Source organism: Cebidichthys violaceus, unplaced genomic scaffold (genome assembly GCF_023349555.1).
Source record: "Cebidichthys violaceus isolate CVI_PGR_0920_01 unplaced genomic scaffold, fCebVio1.0.p SCAF_13, whole genome shotgun sequence".
Lineage (NCBI taxonomy): Eukaryota > Metazoa > Chordata > Actinopteri > Perciformes > Stichaeidae > Cebidichthys > Cebidichthys violaceus.
The window spans coordinates 7213855-7228858 of NW_027176296.1; the positions used below are offsets into that span (position 1 = coordinate 7213855).

At 40.5% G+C, this 15004-nt stretch overlaps 1 protein-coding gene across 3 annotated transcripts in view; it reads left to right on the forward strand.

The window, feature by feature from the left end:
- Positions 1-2583: 2583 nt before the first annotated feature.
- rfx2 (regulatory factor X, 2 (influences HLA class II expression)) overlaps positions 2584-15004 on the forward strand; it is a 28161-nt gene continuing 15740 nt past the window's right edge. For all 3 annotated transcript variants that reach the window (XM_068707586.1, XM_068707588.1, XM_068707589.1), the window contains exons 1-2: positions 2584-2740; positions 14715-14823. In XM_068707586.1, the coding sequence (XP_068563687.1) occupies positions 14716-14823 (108 nt within the window). In that variant the 5' untranslated portion in view covers positions 2584-2740; position 14715. The remainder of the gene's footprint in view (positions 2741-14714; positions 14824-15004) is intronic.

Here is a 15004-nt window from a genome sequence, read left to right on the forward strand (position 1 = left end):
ATATTGTGTAATATTTTGGACTGACATGATATACTTTCTTTAAAGAAGAAGTGACTGTGGATTGTAAAGCAACATTTGTGCAGTTTGAAGTAGGAAAAGGATAGTTTCTGATATGTTTATACATTGTAAATCTGCTTTTGATTTTGGCAAATTTCACATCACACACCAGCAAGCTCTCAAACCAAAACCCAAACTTCAAAATATTCAATGTCACTTGTAGTATATATCTGGAATAACTTGAATCTTGTAAATTCGTATAGTTGATTTTGTGTTGCACAAGTATTGGGACTAAGGAGCAGATTTAGAAATGGACGGCCAAAATGGAAGCAGCCGAGGCAGAGATAACCTGGCTTTTAGTTTCCAGTATTCCATATTCATCTCAAAAGCATCATTCATGTAACGTTCCCCTGGCTTGAACAAAATATGGAAGACAATACTTCAGTTTCCTTGTTAGGCCATTTCTTATTTTGGTATTATGTGAATCTTTTATGAACCTCACTATCAAGCACAAAAATCCATGAAAAATAATAAGTGGGCAGACATAAATATGATTTGATAGCTTTATTTTGTGTTTATGCTGTGCTTAGAACGTCCTCAGACACCTGGCCAACGTCTGCCCCAATGTACTAAGGTGCAGCTCAAGCAATATAGGCTCTTGAGGATGTCATAGTATGTGATCTGACTAATGTTAAGATGATTTTTGCACTGGCAAATCAATAACAAGTTCACAGGGAAGCAAACTCACTATTGTTTTGCGTTGTATGAACTGCTCAGTAAAGCATTTATCTCCCTTCTAACAAGAAGACCTGATAAAGCAATCTATTCATCTGAAACACTGTGACTATCTTGTGTCACAATATATGCTGCCACCATGTGCTGAAGATCTGAAATGCAGTGACTGGTTTCACCTTTTTACAAGAAGAAAATGGAATTGAAAAATAATATTTATGTATGATAGGCTTTTTTCTTTTCTTTTTTTTTTTTAACCTTTTCTTCAATAAAAAAAATTAAGTACACAGTAACAGATATAGATGTATAAGAACACAATGATTAAAAAATCCAGTAAATGATAGAATAATACAGGGAGCTGTTGAGTATTTATTTCAGTTGAAATAAATCAATATGTGGAAGAAAAATAAGAAGTAAAGATTTACACTCTAGTAAAATCCCTTGATAATCAGCATCAGAAACACTTAACAGCAAAGTAGGTTTTCACAAGTAGTATACCTTGGTGTTTTGGTGCATAACAATGAACATACTAAGAGAAAAAGTAAGTACACTACTGCAAATGTCAAAAGATAGATAGATAGATAGATAGATAGATAGATAGATAGATAGATAGATAGATAGATAGATAGATAGATAGATACTTTATTAATCCCGCAAAGGGAAATTATTTCGCTACAGCAGCATACAGGTAAAGCAATACAAATAACAGATTTATGGACAATATATACAATAAAATAGAATAATATTAAAGGTCTAACCAAAGAAACAAACAACAGTGTAACGGTGTTATAGTTGTGTGATTGATTTGGTCAGAGGTGATTTATTGTGAAGTCTTATTGCAGTGGGCAGTAATGATCTTCTGTATCTGTCCTTGTGACAGCGGAGCTGGATGAGTCTGTCCCTGCATAGGTGGTGGAGAGCTCGTAGCAGCAGGTAGATGATGGCGTCGTCCACTCCCACATGAGGCTGGTATGCAAATTGCAGAAGGTCCAGTGAGGATTTCACCTGCGGTCGGAGTCGGGCCAAGACCAGCCTCTCCAGCACCTTCATCACATGAGATGTGAGGGAAACCTGGTTGGTAGTCGTTGAGGCCAGATGGAGTCGTCTTCTTTGGAACAGGAACCAGGCACAATGTCTTCCACAGCACCGGGATTTCATCCTGCTTCAGGCTCAGGTTGAAGAGGTGTTGCTGGACATCAGACAGCTGGATGGCGCAGATCTTCAGGACCCTGGGGCTGATGCCGTCAGGTCCTTCAGCCTTGCATTGGTGGAGTCTCTCCAGCTGTCTCCTAACCTGGCCAGTTGTCACAGAGAGGTGGGGGGGAGGTAGGTCATGGCATCAGTGGTGGAAGAGCCCTTTGAAGTTGAGGGCTATGTGTCCACGCTCACCAGGGGGGACAGAGGAGGGAGGGGTACATGTACAATGTATCCATTTTTTAAATGAAAGATCAGTTTTATTACAGATTTTGAATATATTTTGCAACTCTCCTTTATTGGAGCTTAATTAAAGTGTTATAATATAGCTGAATATCACCAATAAAGTGAGTACATTATCAGTTTAATTAAGAAGCAACCATATATTTTTTACTAAAGAAATACCATATTTACATAACAGGGGTCAGTCTGATAGTGGTGATACATGTGCTATATACCTTGAAATCATAAACAAAATGTATGAATAAACTAAATGAATCTGAACGATCACTTCCATCCGTTCCTTAGCTAAGACCACCCCCTAGTGGTTTGATACAGATTTACATCTTTATTAAACTGGGCGGGGCTCTTGTCCCTTTGGTCCCTCCCTGGGCATAGTGTGGGCCATGACGTATTCAGTCGAGGGTAGCAACAGTTGCCTCGAGACCCCGTCGCGCCATAGTGACTGTAGCCGTGGAGACAGTTACTTACCAACGGGCACCAACACTCAGCAACAGCAGCAGCAGCATCTGGAAGTCACGGAGCGAGAGGGAGAGAGGGGAAAGAGAGCGGAGACACAACTTTTATCAACACAAAGGTGACTATTATTTTTAAAGGATTTAAATGCGGAATTATGCTTAATTTGGAGAGAAATGCTCTGGGGTCGAGTGCGTTGCTATCACTCCACAACATAACTTTCCCTTCTTTGAGGCATCCGCACCGAGTTGAGGACGGTTTAACGTTAACGGACGTTCACCTATTGCTGCAACAGCTTTCTGCACCTCGTTAAAAAATATGTTTCACTTCTGCTTCCTAATTTTGCTACACTTAAACCCACCCGTCATACAAAGCGACGACGTTACTCCATCTCAAAATAGATTCAATATCACTTTACACTTGTTGTTCCGTGTGTGTGTGTGTGTGTGTGTGTGTGTGTGTGTGTGTGTGTGTGTGTGTGTGTGCCGAGCTCAGTCCCAGCAGGATGGACGGTAATGCTACCAGTGAAGCTAATGCTAACTACCGACAGCGATGAGTGCGACTTCAGTTGTGAGTTGAGCCGTTAGTCTCGTTGGTAACGGCCGCTCTGTCTTCATCGTCACCACACAGACTCACTAGATTCTTGTTTACGTTTCTCTAGAAACGTATTCAAGCAGGTGGACATGTGGCTAAGCTAGCGTTAGCTACGTTAGTCCTGGTACTCGATCTGCAACTAACGTCCGCTCCGAGCGAGCGTTCACTCAGCAGGAGGATCACTTTCATTTGCAGTTTTCCAGCTCCTCTGATGTGATTGTCACGCATACATTAACTTAGATCGTTAAAGGAATTAAAATATAACGCAGTCGAGAACGGATATTAACTTATAGCGGTAACGTTACGACGCTAACAACGGTAACTTTACCAAACCTGGTGCTTCCAATAGACCACTGGAAGCACCTCAGGAGAGAGTTAACGTGATCACCAATAAACAAATCATATAATCTCTGTTAATCAGATTATTCAATGTACCAAACACCAAAGTACTTCACAAAGTTGTGTTGTTTTTATTATTTCAGAAGCTTGAATAACTTGATATGACACAGCTAGGTGGTGCTATGATGGCTCTTTAAAACTGGTCTGTCTTGTTTTTTCAATATTGGGTGAGAGATTTAGTAAAGTAACGTTACGGTTTTAAATGCACTCTTAAAACTAAGCACCATTTAGTACACACTTGTGTACTTTAGATTGAGCTGAATGAATCTCACCGAGTTCATCGTAAGTGAAATTAAAGCTGCATCTACTAATCTTTCCAGTTTTAATGATACTATGCCGGTTGGACAGGCCTAAAGGAGAGCAGTTTGTCAATAGTCGAGGTGTTGTGCTTCATTGTTCAAGCGGCCTCATTAGGGTTGCTGTTTGACCTCTCTTCAGAGCTGAAGGCTCATATCAATCTGTGCTATAGCAATAATGAAAACCCAGGGAAAGGACCCCCAATGCTTTAAATCCCCCTTTTCATTAGCTTTACAGTGTGGCTGTGGCTGGTTCCCAGTTCTTTGCATACCCTTTTTTTCTCCTCTCTTTCTGCCCCCTGAGATACATCAATTCGTATGGACTATCTTCTCCGAGACAGCCGTCAGGTGCTCGGTCATTTGTAATGTTGTTTGCTACTGAAGCATCAGGAAGAATCTTTGCAGCATGACAATTTCTCTAATTAATACACTATTTGCTTGTGCTTGCTATTAAAGAATTGAGCTATACATTTTCGGATGTGTGTATCTACATAAAGTATATCCGGTAAAAGAAGAGAGATAACGGATTATTGACTCAGCCCAATATCTGTTTCCTGTTATGTGAAAAGAGGTCAAAAACACAGGACTGAGTGTTATAATTAATATTTAGGCCGTATAAGAGGTTAAAATTGAGTGTTTATGAAGCTTTCCTCCCCCATGATTCTACTCCATATTTGCAGAAATATTTGAGGAAAGAATTGAATATACATTAACAGAAAAGTCAACTTTTTTTTTTAAGTGTTCGGGGAAGAAATTAATTTTGATTGGTCGGACAACTCACCGCAGCTACATAGAAAATACAGAGATGACAGCAATGAGACTGTGTGTAACCCCCACCAACCCCACCCCCCAATTTGAGCGTGACACTGTTATGTTTACATGGCAACTTGATATACAAAAACACCCAAGTCATGGAAAGAAAGAGGATGGAGTGGGCCAGGGGGTGAAATGTTATTCTTTTAAAAGTCTGTGTTTTTAATCAGGTTATTTTCATCTCTCTCTTTGTAGTAAGTGAATAGCGTTGGCTTGCAGAGGCAGGTCACAAAGAAATGGTGCTCAGAAAGGAGACTTAAACAAAGTGGAAAGCAGCCGGTGGTTGGGCAGTTAATTAGACGTTTCTAACTGGCTTATACGGGAAATTATTAATGATGTCAATTTGAAAGGGGTGCTACAATGATTTCTTTTATTTTTATTCTGATGTAGGATACTTGTAATCTGTCTGTATCCTCATTTCCCCTTGCCTTTATTGGTGTAGCCTGCAGCCTGTGATCGAGGTTGTGCCTTGGACCATTTTTAGCACTGACTGCCACACTAGCCTGTGATTTAAAGAAAATTAGGCATAACATTCTCTACTCTAGCCTTCTGTGGAGTTGCTTGTATGATTGTGCGTAGCAGTGTCCGCCTTTACCCGTGTGCCATTTTGAGTGTTTAATGGACCCATGTGTGCAGTGCAGTTCAGCTATCAATAGGACAGCTGCTGTGGTCACTTGGGTAGTGGATGTCCTGACACAGCTTTTGGTCACATGTTCTCTCTGTGTGTGTGTGTGTGTGTGTGTGTGTGTGTGTGTGTTTGTGTGTGTGAGTGAGTGAGTGTGAGTGTGAGGCACATACATGAGTGTGCTGTGTGGATGTGTTTGTTATTGCTGTATTTAGATTATCTTGATGAGGTCTACTGCTGCCCTGGGGAGAAGTTCTCAATCCAATAGCCTGCTACAGATATAGACATGGACCCAGTCAGTGCTAGCTGCACTGCCTGGCTTCTGCACATTTCATTGTCTGATATTAACACACATTTAATGGGTTATCCCATAACTCCAGTCAAAGGCATGTCAGGAAATCACAGAGCAAAGCAGAGGAAGTGAGAGGAGAATGCCTTGTGGGGCTTGTTAAGTGGAAATTAATAGTGTCATTTGTTCACAATGTTACAGTTTCATAATTTCTACAATTCATTTATTTGTGAAGGGCTTTCATTCAACAGATGTGCTGTTACCATTTTCTAAGAATCTCTTGAAAGGAAAGTAGTTTAAGTGTCCTCGTGACTCTCGCATCACGTCTTCCAGCTAAAAAGATTTTGGAAATCATTGTAGGCTTACACTGCTAGGATACAAAGAAACAAATCTTGTCATAAACCAAAACTTGTTGCTACTGATTGGCCCTCGCATATGGCAACAAGTTGCAACACGTTGTGAAATGAAATGTTTTTCAGCCTGTCTGTGTGTCATCAGAAGCATTCTTAGCATTCCACCTGTTTGTATCGTAGCTACACAACTGCTAATTAAATTTCCTGCCACAAACAGCAGACAAGGCACTGACATTTGCATTACAATGGATGACCCCCCCCCCCCCCCCACACACACACACACACACACACACACACACACACACACACACACACACACTCACACTCACACTCACACTCTTTCAGGCAGGGATAGTAGCAGCCCCCAATCCTCTCCTCACTATTCCTTTCCTTTGTTAAGTTTTATGCTAGCTTGTTAAGAGATGTTTATTTGGCTTAAAAAAAGAACTTCTGTCAGTGTAAACCTACCACAAATTACCAGAACCAAGACTCGGCCTTAAGTGGAGTGATACTGGACCAGCTTTGCAAAGGAGTAGACCCAGACAGTATTTTTGGATGAAATAAGCTGCACCGTACCTTTTTAAGAAGCTCTTTAGCTACGAGATTTGGTGCAGAGGACCCTATTATCACAGATGGACGGAAAAGCTGGTTTTAGCTAAATAGTGGATGTCCTTATATAGTGCTGTCCTCAGATCCCATTTCTGATCTTTGAGAATCCCTTTTCCCCACTCACTAGCGTCAAAGAAGAACAAATGTTAATGTTGCAAAGTAAATTTAAAAGCAGCATTGTATGCTAATTGTTTTCATGTTAAAATTATAAGCATTTTTGTTGCCTGACTGAAGAGCGTTGCCACTGACAAAATAGTCAAACCAGTCTGGATTCTCATCTTGGAAATGTTGACATTTATAAAACATTTCAGCCCAAAACCCAAAATGAAATAACATCTGGATTCATTTAAAAAAAATCTGAACTTATAGAGCACCATATATAGACCAAGAGACAGGATGTCATTCTGTGTGATCTATGATTGCCATTTAGATGCAAATTGCGATGCAGGAACACTTGTTAGATCCTTAAGTAATTTAATGGTTAATGGTCTGGAAATGACACTGAATAGGATTTGCTGAATTATGATGTGAATGCTGCTGATATTATGTAACCCACAATCTTTCATATCTGAAGCATGTCACTGAATCTGGCTGCAGAAATGATGATTCAAAATCCAGACCGTGTTCAGTTTCTGTATTAAAGGTTGATGGATTTAGGTTGCATTTTAGTTTAATTATAATTATGTAGTATGAGTTTTGATCAAAAGTTGGCGTTTTAACATTACACCATGTTGACTCACCAGTGTTGAGACGGCACCACTGTATTAAAGTCATTAAATTAAATTTAAATGTTGTAACTGTAGTTATTAGCAGTTTACAAATAAGCACAGTTGCAGACTTGAGACCCAGCTAGTTGTGACAACTATTCTGGTATGTCATGACAAATGCAGAGTAAACCCATTTTAATATCTAAATATCATGTCTGTATTTGTACGTAATATTATATTATGTGTGTTATTAAATACTTATATCTGATGGCAAGTATTCGGCATGATGCGGTATTCACTGCAGGAAAACACTTGGCTCCCTCTCAAATTTCCAGCATTAACTGATGACTCAATGTTTGTGTCAAGTACTGCCTGTGAAAGCATACTGTACGTACAGTATGATGATTTTCAAAATCTTATCAAAAAGGCAGACTCTTCCAGTGTAACAAAATGCTTTATCTCCGGTTCATCGGTCACGATGGAGGCAGCACGCTGCCAGCCTCTTAGGTCATCTCTGCAGAATGTGGTTCTCTGGGAAATAGAAGCACACAGGTTGAAAACGTTGGAAGAGCAAGTGGAAGCAGATTTAGAGAGCATTAGTGTGAGTATCGTTATACTCCACAACAGGATGCTAAAGCGCTAGTTACTCAACCAACTGGGGATTGTTTTGGTCGCAACATTACCTCCGATGAGTATGTTATGTTTGAAGTTCTTTTTACTCGTCTGATATTTAGCAGGAAAATCTCATTAACTTGTTAACAGATTTCATAAAATCAAGTGAAAAGATCGGCCATTGCCCAAGGAATAAATTATTAGGGTTTTGATACAGATCTATATTCAGGATCCTTGTGGATACAATGCACCATTCAAAAATAAGACATTTCAAAATTGTCATTCACTTTGAAATATATTACCATTTTCTTGTGAAGTACTGTTTTTGCTTAGCCCAAGCGCCCCCACCGGCGGGGGCAATGCATGCATCCAAAAATTAATCCAAACATAACGTGCACTCATCAGTAACGAATATAATGATGCCGCATACCTGCTCAAACTGCAGCTCCTGCGCTACAACGTCATCTCAGCTGTTTGTACACACTCCAAACACAACATATGACAAAGCTACGTATAATACCAAGTAACACAATCGATATAGCGCCCCCTAGGCAGTCCCACTCGCCACATTTATGCCAATAACGTTTTGAAAAATGAATTCAATGCTAACACTCGTTAGCTCAGGAGATCGCTAGCAACCAGACGGTCGCAGCCATTTTTTCACATTCCGCTACGACACAGCCTCGCAGTTTTACTTACAAAACAAGCCATCATCATAATCCGCATAATCGATCACATCATAAACCAGCTCCTTACTTTGAGATGTTCTGCAGCAAAAAAAAAATAAAAATCTGTTTATGTTTACTCTCTATCTGTTCAGCTCATCATCCTCTGTGTGAATTCAAAGCTGGCGCTGCCGTCGTGTGTCTGCTAGCGGAAGGGGCAGGGTTATACGTCTCAGCAAATCGGATTTGAGAAATTTGACACTCGGGTAGTTTTTATTTTCTGATTGGCTAACGGATTCTGTCATTCAAAGTCACGTTAGGTTGTTTCAACAGAGCAGGCTGTGACACGTCTATGGAACATTCATTGGGTCAAATCGGCCCTTCACACTGGCTGTAAGGCTCTGGAGGAGAAAAAAAAATGGAATTCAGACGATAAAATCCCATGGATGACAAACATTAACAGTCTCAGAGAGGATCCAGGCTCTCAAAATGATGCCAAACTGCTGCATATAGATAGATTGAACACTATTAGTGATAAAAGAAGTGAAATATATAATTATATAGTATATAAAATTACAATGAAATAGCTGGAACAAAATTACATTTTGGTTGACCTCGTTTGACCTCTCCGTACTAGATCAAGATGCACTAGATAAAGCATCACTATATCAAAGTAAAACTTTGTTTAGAGACCCTCAACATATAGTTCTATGATCTGGGAGAGCTGGAAAGCTTGGATCTACATGATTTCTAATAAAGAAATATCCTGAAATTGCTTTTTTCAATTTGTGCTGTGTGCCATCTTAATTTACTCTTAACAAGTAACATATATACTGTTTACACATATCAACACATCTCACAAGTGTAAGGGCTATTTTAATACCAAAAGTATTGAAATAGCCCTTACAGTTGCAACGCTACACTCATTATCGTATGGGTATGCTAAAAATCGGTCTAGGGTCCAAAAAGGTTAAAATAAATACACATGTTTTAAATCCCTTGATATATTCTGTTGTTAGGATTGTGCAGTCCTGAAGGGTATGTGAGTTCTTTCTGGTTGTCCTGTGAATATGTAAAGTTTTAAAAGGATGCTTTGGATCTAGCTGTGACATTGGTCTATAGTTCAATGCAATAACTTCTGGTCTTTCACTGGAATCATATCAGGATGAAATCATATATCGAGATATTGTGACACAAATACATCGTCGTCAAGCACATGCTAACTTAAATGTCTTATTATTTTGCACTAAAGTTTTTTAATAAAATGAGGTAATACTCAGCACTTTAAATTTGTTATTATTATTTAAGTCACACAAGACTCAACAAAACCATGTGCTTATTTCATATTAATAAATGATTTATTGAATTACCTGAAAACATACTATATTGTTATACATTTCGTCATGAAGTCATTCCAGGATCATGATCAGGAATATGTTTTGGTGTATGCCAAGTATCAATAATGCTGTGGAAAATAGGGAATAAAACAGATATTATAATATATATATACTGTAACTGTCAGCATTCCGCAGTAACTCCTCAGTCCCATCATCTCCTGAAGCTGCAGTTGACTTGAGTCAAGTTTCATCCTTTGTGTCTTCAGTAGCAGCCTTGGATCACATTTGATGACGACCTGTGAAAGACACCCACACGTTACAATAGTAGTTTGGTTACCCTCCAGATGTGACCATCTCCCCTGTTTGTCTTTTTTTAATATGTTTTCCGTTTTATTTTGTCAAAATGTTCCATTTCAAATCCTCATTCTATATCTGTAGATGTTAAATGTTAAGGATGAGGGCCGTGGAAATCTGCAAAGGGTTAGAGGAGGGGTGTTGGGGCGTTGGGGGAGGAAGTGGCTAGTGTAGAGCATGGGCGAACACACTATCTCCATGGCAACGGTTTGATCTTTCTTTCTGTGGCTGTTGGGTCTGCAGCGCACATGGTGACAGGTTGAGATGGTCAGTGGGGGGGGGCTTGGATCAGAGACAGAGGTCTGTGCCTCTCTCTGTCTCTGTCTCTCTCTCTCTCTCTCTCTCTCTCTCTCTCTGCCATCTACAGACCCCAAGAGCCTCTTTGATTGGATTATCCATGAATTAATGCGACAGGCTTGAAGAACAGCCTCTGTTGTGTAAATCTCTGATCATATCTTAATTCTCTCTTTGTGTGAGCGCGTGTGCCTCTGTGATCTTATAGGTTTTTTTTAATTAAACCCCAAAAAATGCGTTTACAAAAATATATAATTCTCACATCGGGGAACTCATGCTGAAGCTTCATCAAAGACCTGTTGCTTGTCCTCGTACATTAAAGGTGTGACAAAGGAATTAATATGCATAGTGCTGAAAAAAATGTCCCTTTAAAACTGTCTGTCTCTGCTTTATTTAGTTTTATCTTCCCTTGAGTTGCTCTGCTCAAGCGGTTTTACTATCTCCTCTGAAGGAACTTTTTTAAAGACTCAACTGCTTCTTAAAGTGTTGTTTTTGGGTGGCATGATAAAGAATAGACTTAAACATTCCTCCTCCTTTTGAGCACCAAGTAGAGACAAAAACAGAGCACTTCATCCTGTCCTCTTCAGTCAAGTGTAAACTAGCATAAAGTCTGAATATTTGTATATAACTATAATACTATAACTATAATATAAACTCAGGAACAAGTCCACCTCCATGTCCCCTGGTGTCTGAAATGAATAGCTTACTTAGTATTTATTGTTGTAAGTTTCTACTTAGCGTGAGATAGAGGGATCAGGTGGGGGGATGGCATTGTTTGGTTTGGGAAGTATTCTGTTGGTTGCATAGCAACAGGCTCCTGGAAACGGGAGTGGACGGTGTTGCCACTAGCAACCGTTGTTGCTCTGCAAACAATGTGGGCCAGTGCAAACATGAGCCAAGACTGTGGGCTCCGGCTTCTAATTGAACATCTGTATGTGTTTTTCTCTGATTGAGCCCTGTTTAAGTTAGATCTGTCAGTGACACATGTTTAAATCTGGTTACCACTGTAGGCTCAGAGCATTAAGGAGATTTTCAAAATGTGTGTTTTCTTGTTTCCGTTGAGCTTTTAAAACTCAGGTAACTGTTGAAAGGAGGGGCTGTTGTTGTAATGTTGTTAAGTGCTCATCTGGGATTTCCCTGAATGAAACCAGGCTCACAGACCAGACATGAAAAGAGAGAGAGAGAGAAAGAGAAAGAGAGAGAGAGAGAGAGAGAGAGAGAGAGAGAGAGAGAGAGTCTCTGGGTTGAAGCCCATCTGGAGGAGCTATTTTGTGGCCATGTCTCCTGCTGTGTTCTACCTTTGTGCCTCTCAGAGCTGCTGGTGGGGTATTTGTGTGGCTTTTGACCTTCCTTGAGCACTAAGCAAAAAAAGACTCTTCTCTGCCTGCACTCTTGTCTGTCCCCCTTTAATCAATGATTTGGCACACTTCACCATACCTATTAATGCTAACCCTAATGCTTTAATGGATGAAAACGTGCAGGTCAGTGTTTCCTGACCCCCCCCCCCCCACCACCATCTTGCCATGCCACTTGTCACTTCCTCTGGTGAAAATGAAAACTCTGAAGATAAATGATGGGATTAAGTGTATTTATAACTCAAGTGACACTCCATAGACACATTCCCTTTCTTTATAAAGATGTTTTAGCATTGTAGTGACTTTTAAAATGTTTACTACTTGTGCTTGCATCATTCTAATAATAGTCTTTTGGTATGACATACAATAAAGAGGTGTGAAGAAAAATTGTAATGGCATTTGAGAGCTTTGACATCTAAGTGCTAATTGTGCTAACAAATACATTGAAGATGGACTCAGAGGGCTGCTTGATGTGTTGCTTGGACCACATGTCTGAAGATTGATCGTATCAGGAGTTTCAACATTGGCCTCCTCCTCTCAGCCTGTTAGTCATGAATGCAGAGCAGTGTCTTTGCCTGTGGCAAAATCTCCACACATGGAAAATACAAGTGGTGGCACACCCAAATCTGTTGTTTTTCTGTCTTAAAGGTATACTCTCTGATTTGGATATAGCATACATTAGTGCCCCCCAAACCCTAATTATCCCTCCAAGTTCCTACTGATGGGTAAAAGTGAACACTGTTGTGAGTTGAGTTTGAAAACTGTTAGTTATGCGGCTGTAGCAGGGACGTTTGTTAAGCAAATGTGTGCTCCTGGTTATATAAAATCAAGTAGTGTATTTATCAAGGTTAATCTAGTCAAGGTCCATCTGTTTAATGTCTTTGGTTCTTTCAGGTAATGTAAGTGTAAGTATAATGTTCCATTCACAGGCAGTTTGTATTTCTTTTTATTTTGTATTTTGGTCACCTACCATAGAGAGCTGTAATTGGCAGACTGATGCTTTAATTGACATTTGAAACAAAAATAAAAAGTGAAAGTGCCAGACTCTCTCCTCCTGTGAGTCAACATGTGATGCAGCCTCAAACACTATCTTGAGCTATGTCAAAAGTGGTCCTGCTCGATTCTGGGTAAAATGACAATCACTATTTTCGAGTGGGAAGATCCGTCAGGAAACCATTTTTTAGTAAAACATATGCCTTTGCAATCTCCTTTTGCCTGTGGGAAAGATTTTGTTTCAGCGTCTTTGATATCTTCATCATCGTATCGTATTTAGTGCCAACAATTAGGCGGTTGTATAAATGACTGGTGTTATCCTGTATCAGCATAGTTTTTAACTCTGAAAATGTTCCACCAAAGAGTGTGTGATTCCTATTTTGGTGTGAACTTTTTGGTTGAATTTATTTCCTCTTCCTATCTGTCACTGGTTGGGTTACTTGATTCGGATTAATTTAGCCCTTTTAGTTATTCTCTTATATTAGATTTGTTTGTGTTTGTTAGATGATGTAAGGCAGCAATGTTGTTAATTGATACATTTAGAGCACTTGATTTGATGCAACAGATGCAGGAAGGTCTTTTTAATTCTTTTGTAAGCAGAGGCTTTATTGGTGCCGCTCCATCAGAAACTTTAGGTTGAGTCTCAAGAAAGCCAAAATACAAGTGTGTCTGCACCTGTTGCTGGTATCTAATAGCTCAGCCTCCAGATTACTGCAGCTTAAGTAGTGCTCGTCAGATCTCTTCCAGTTCAAATAACATTATATTGCATGTCTTGTGTTGTGACTAGCATGTCTAGAGCAGGTTGTGTCTTGTGGCTCCAGGTGAACACAATTCTCTCGTTTACTGACGTTTCCTGTTGCTCCCGGATTTCTGCTCATCAAATCAACCCCCCCTCCTCGACTGTGCCGTATCTTCCTCTCCCTTATTCTTATCCTCCTCCCCCTCTTCTCTTTGCGGTCGCACTCGAAAGTTCTTGTCCAAGAGCTTTATAAGGGGGGATAGAGGAGTGAATGAGGAGGAGGAGGAGGAGGGTTGAGTTGGGGGTGGTCGTCATGGATTCCTCACCATAGCAACCGACAAACGTTTACAAAGCATTGAGGAATTTCCTCATATCAGCTGGATTATTGGAGCCCTCAGAGAACAGCTCTCATACGAAACAATCGCTGGATATCATCACGACCCTGTCAGGGGCTGGAGCCCCACTGACATTTTCATCTTTCCCCCTTAGTTTCTTCTTTTTTCAGGGAGTGGGGAAGTTGTTTTTTATCTACTCACTCCCCCTCGCAGTTCCATTCTTCTCTTGTCCCGGCCTTACTCCCGCTCTTTCCCTCTCTGTACTTTTTTTAGAGAGCCTTTTGTGTCACTCCATTTTTAGTTCCCCTTTGCTATGCTGTGCACATTGTCACCCAGTGGAAAGCAGAGTGGCGACAGTACGTTTGGTCCTCAGGAAGCAGTTCAGTCCTGTTGATAACTTGAACTCCTGTACTGTAACTGGACCAGCAGTGTAAAACTGTTGGGCTCCTTATTTTGCCAGTGATTAGGCCAAAGGTGGGCAGCCCCCTGGGCTCTGAGAGCTTCACTGATTCAGCTTGACTTGGTAAAGCCAGAAATCCCCTGGGGCACAATGAATCCCCTGGTGGCTCCAAGAGAGAAAGGGTGGGGTGGAAGACTTGAAATGCTCTTATTCTTTTATTTCAAGCTCCAGTGTACCTGTAAGACTATTTCTTCAGTCTGGTATTAAATCCCCCCTTTTCATGTCTTTTCTCTTTTCCACTTCTTCATGTCTCCCCTGCAACCCAGCATGCAGAGCTCAGAAGGAGGGTCAGACACCACGACCAGCGTGGCAGCGCTGCGGACCTCATCATCAGCTCAGGCCCCTGTGGTACAGCCGGTGCCAGCCTCCCAACAGGTAGGTACTACCTCTGCTCTGCTGCTACTGTAATGACGGGACACATGGGGGAAGTCTGTAATGCCTTAAAGATAGAGTTAGTAAACTTAAAAAACTAGTAAAAGTAACAAAAAAAGTTGACCACGTCAGTAACACTGACAGCCCGTCTCTTCAGACCTCCCTCCAAAGCCACTCCCCTAAA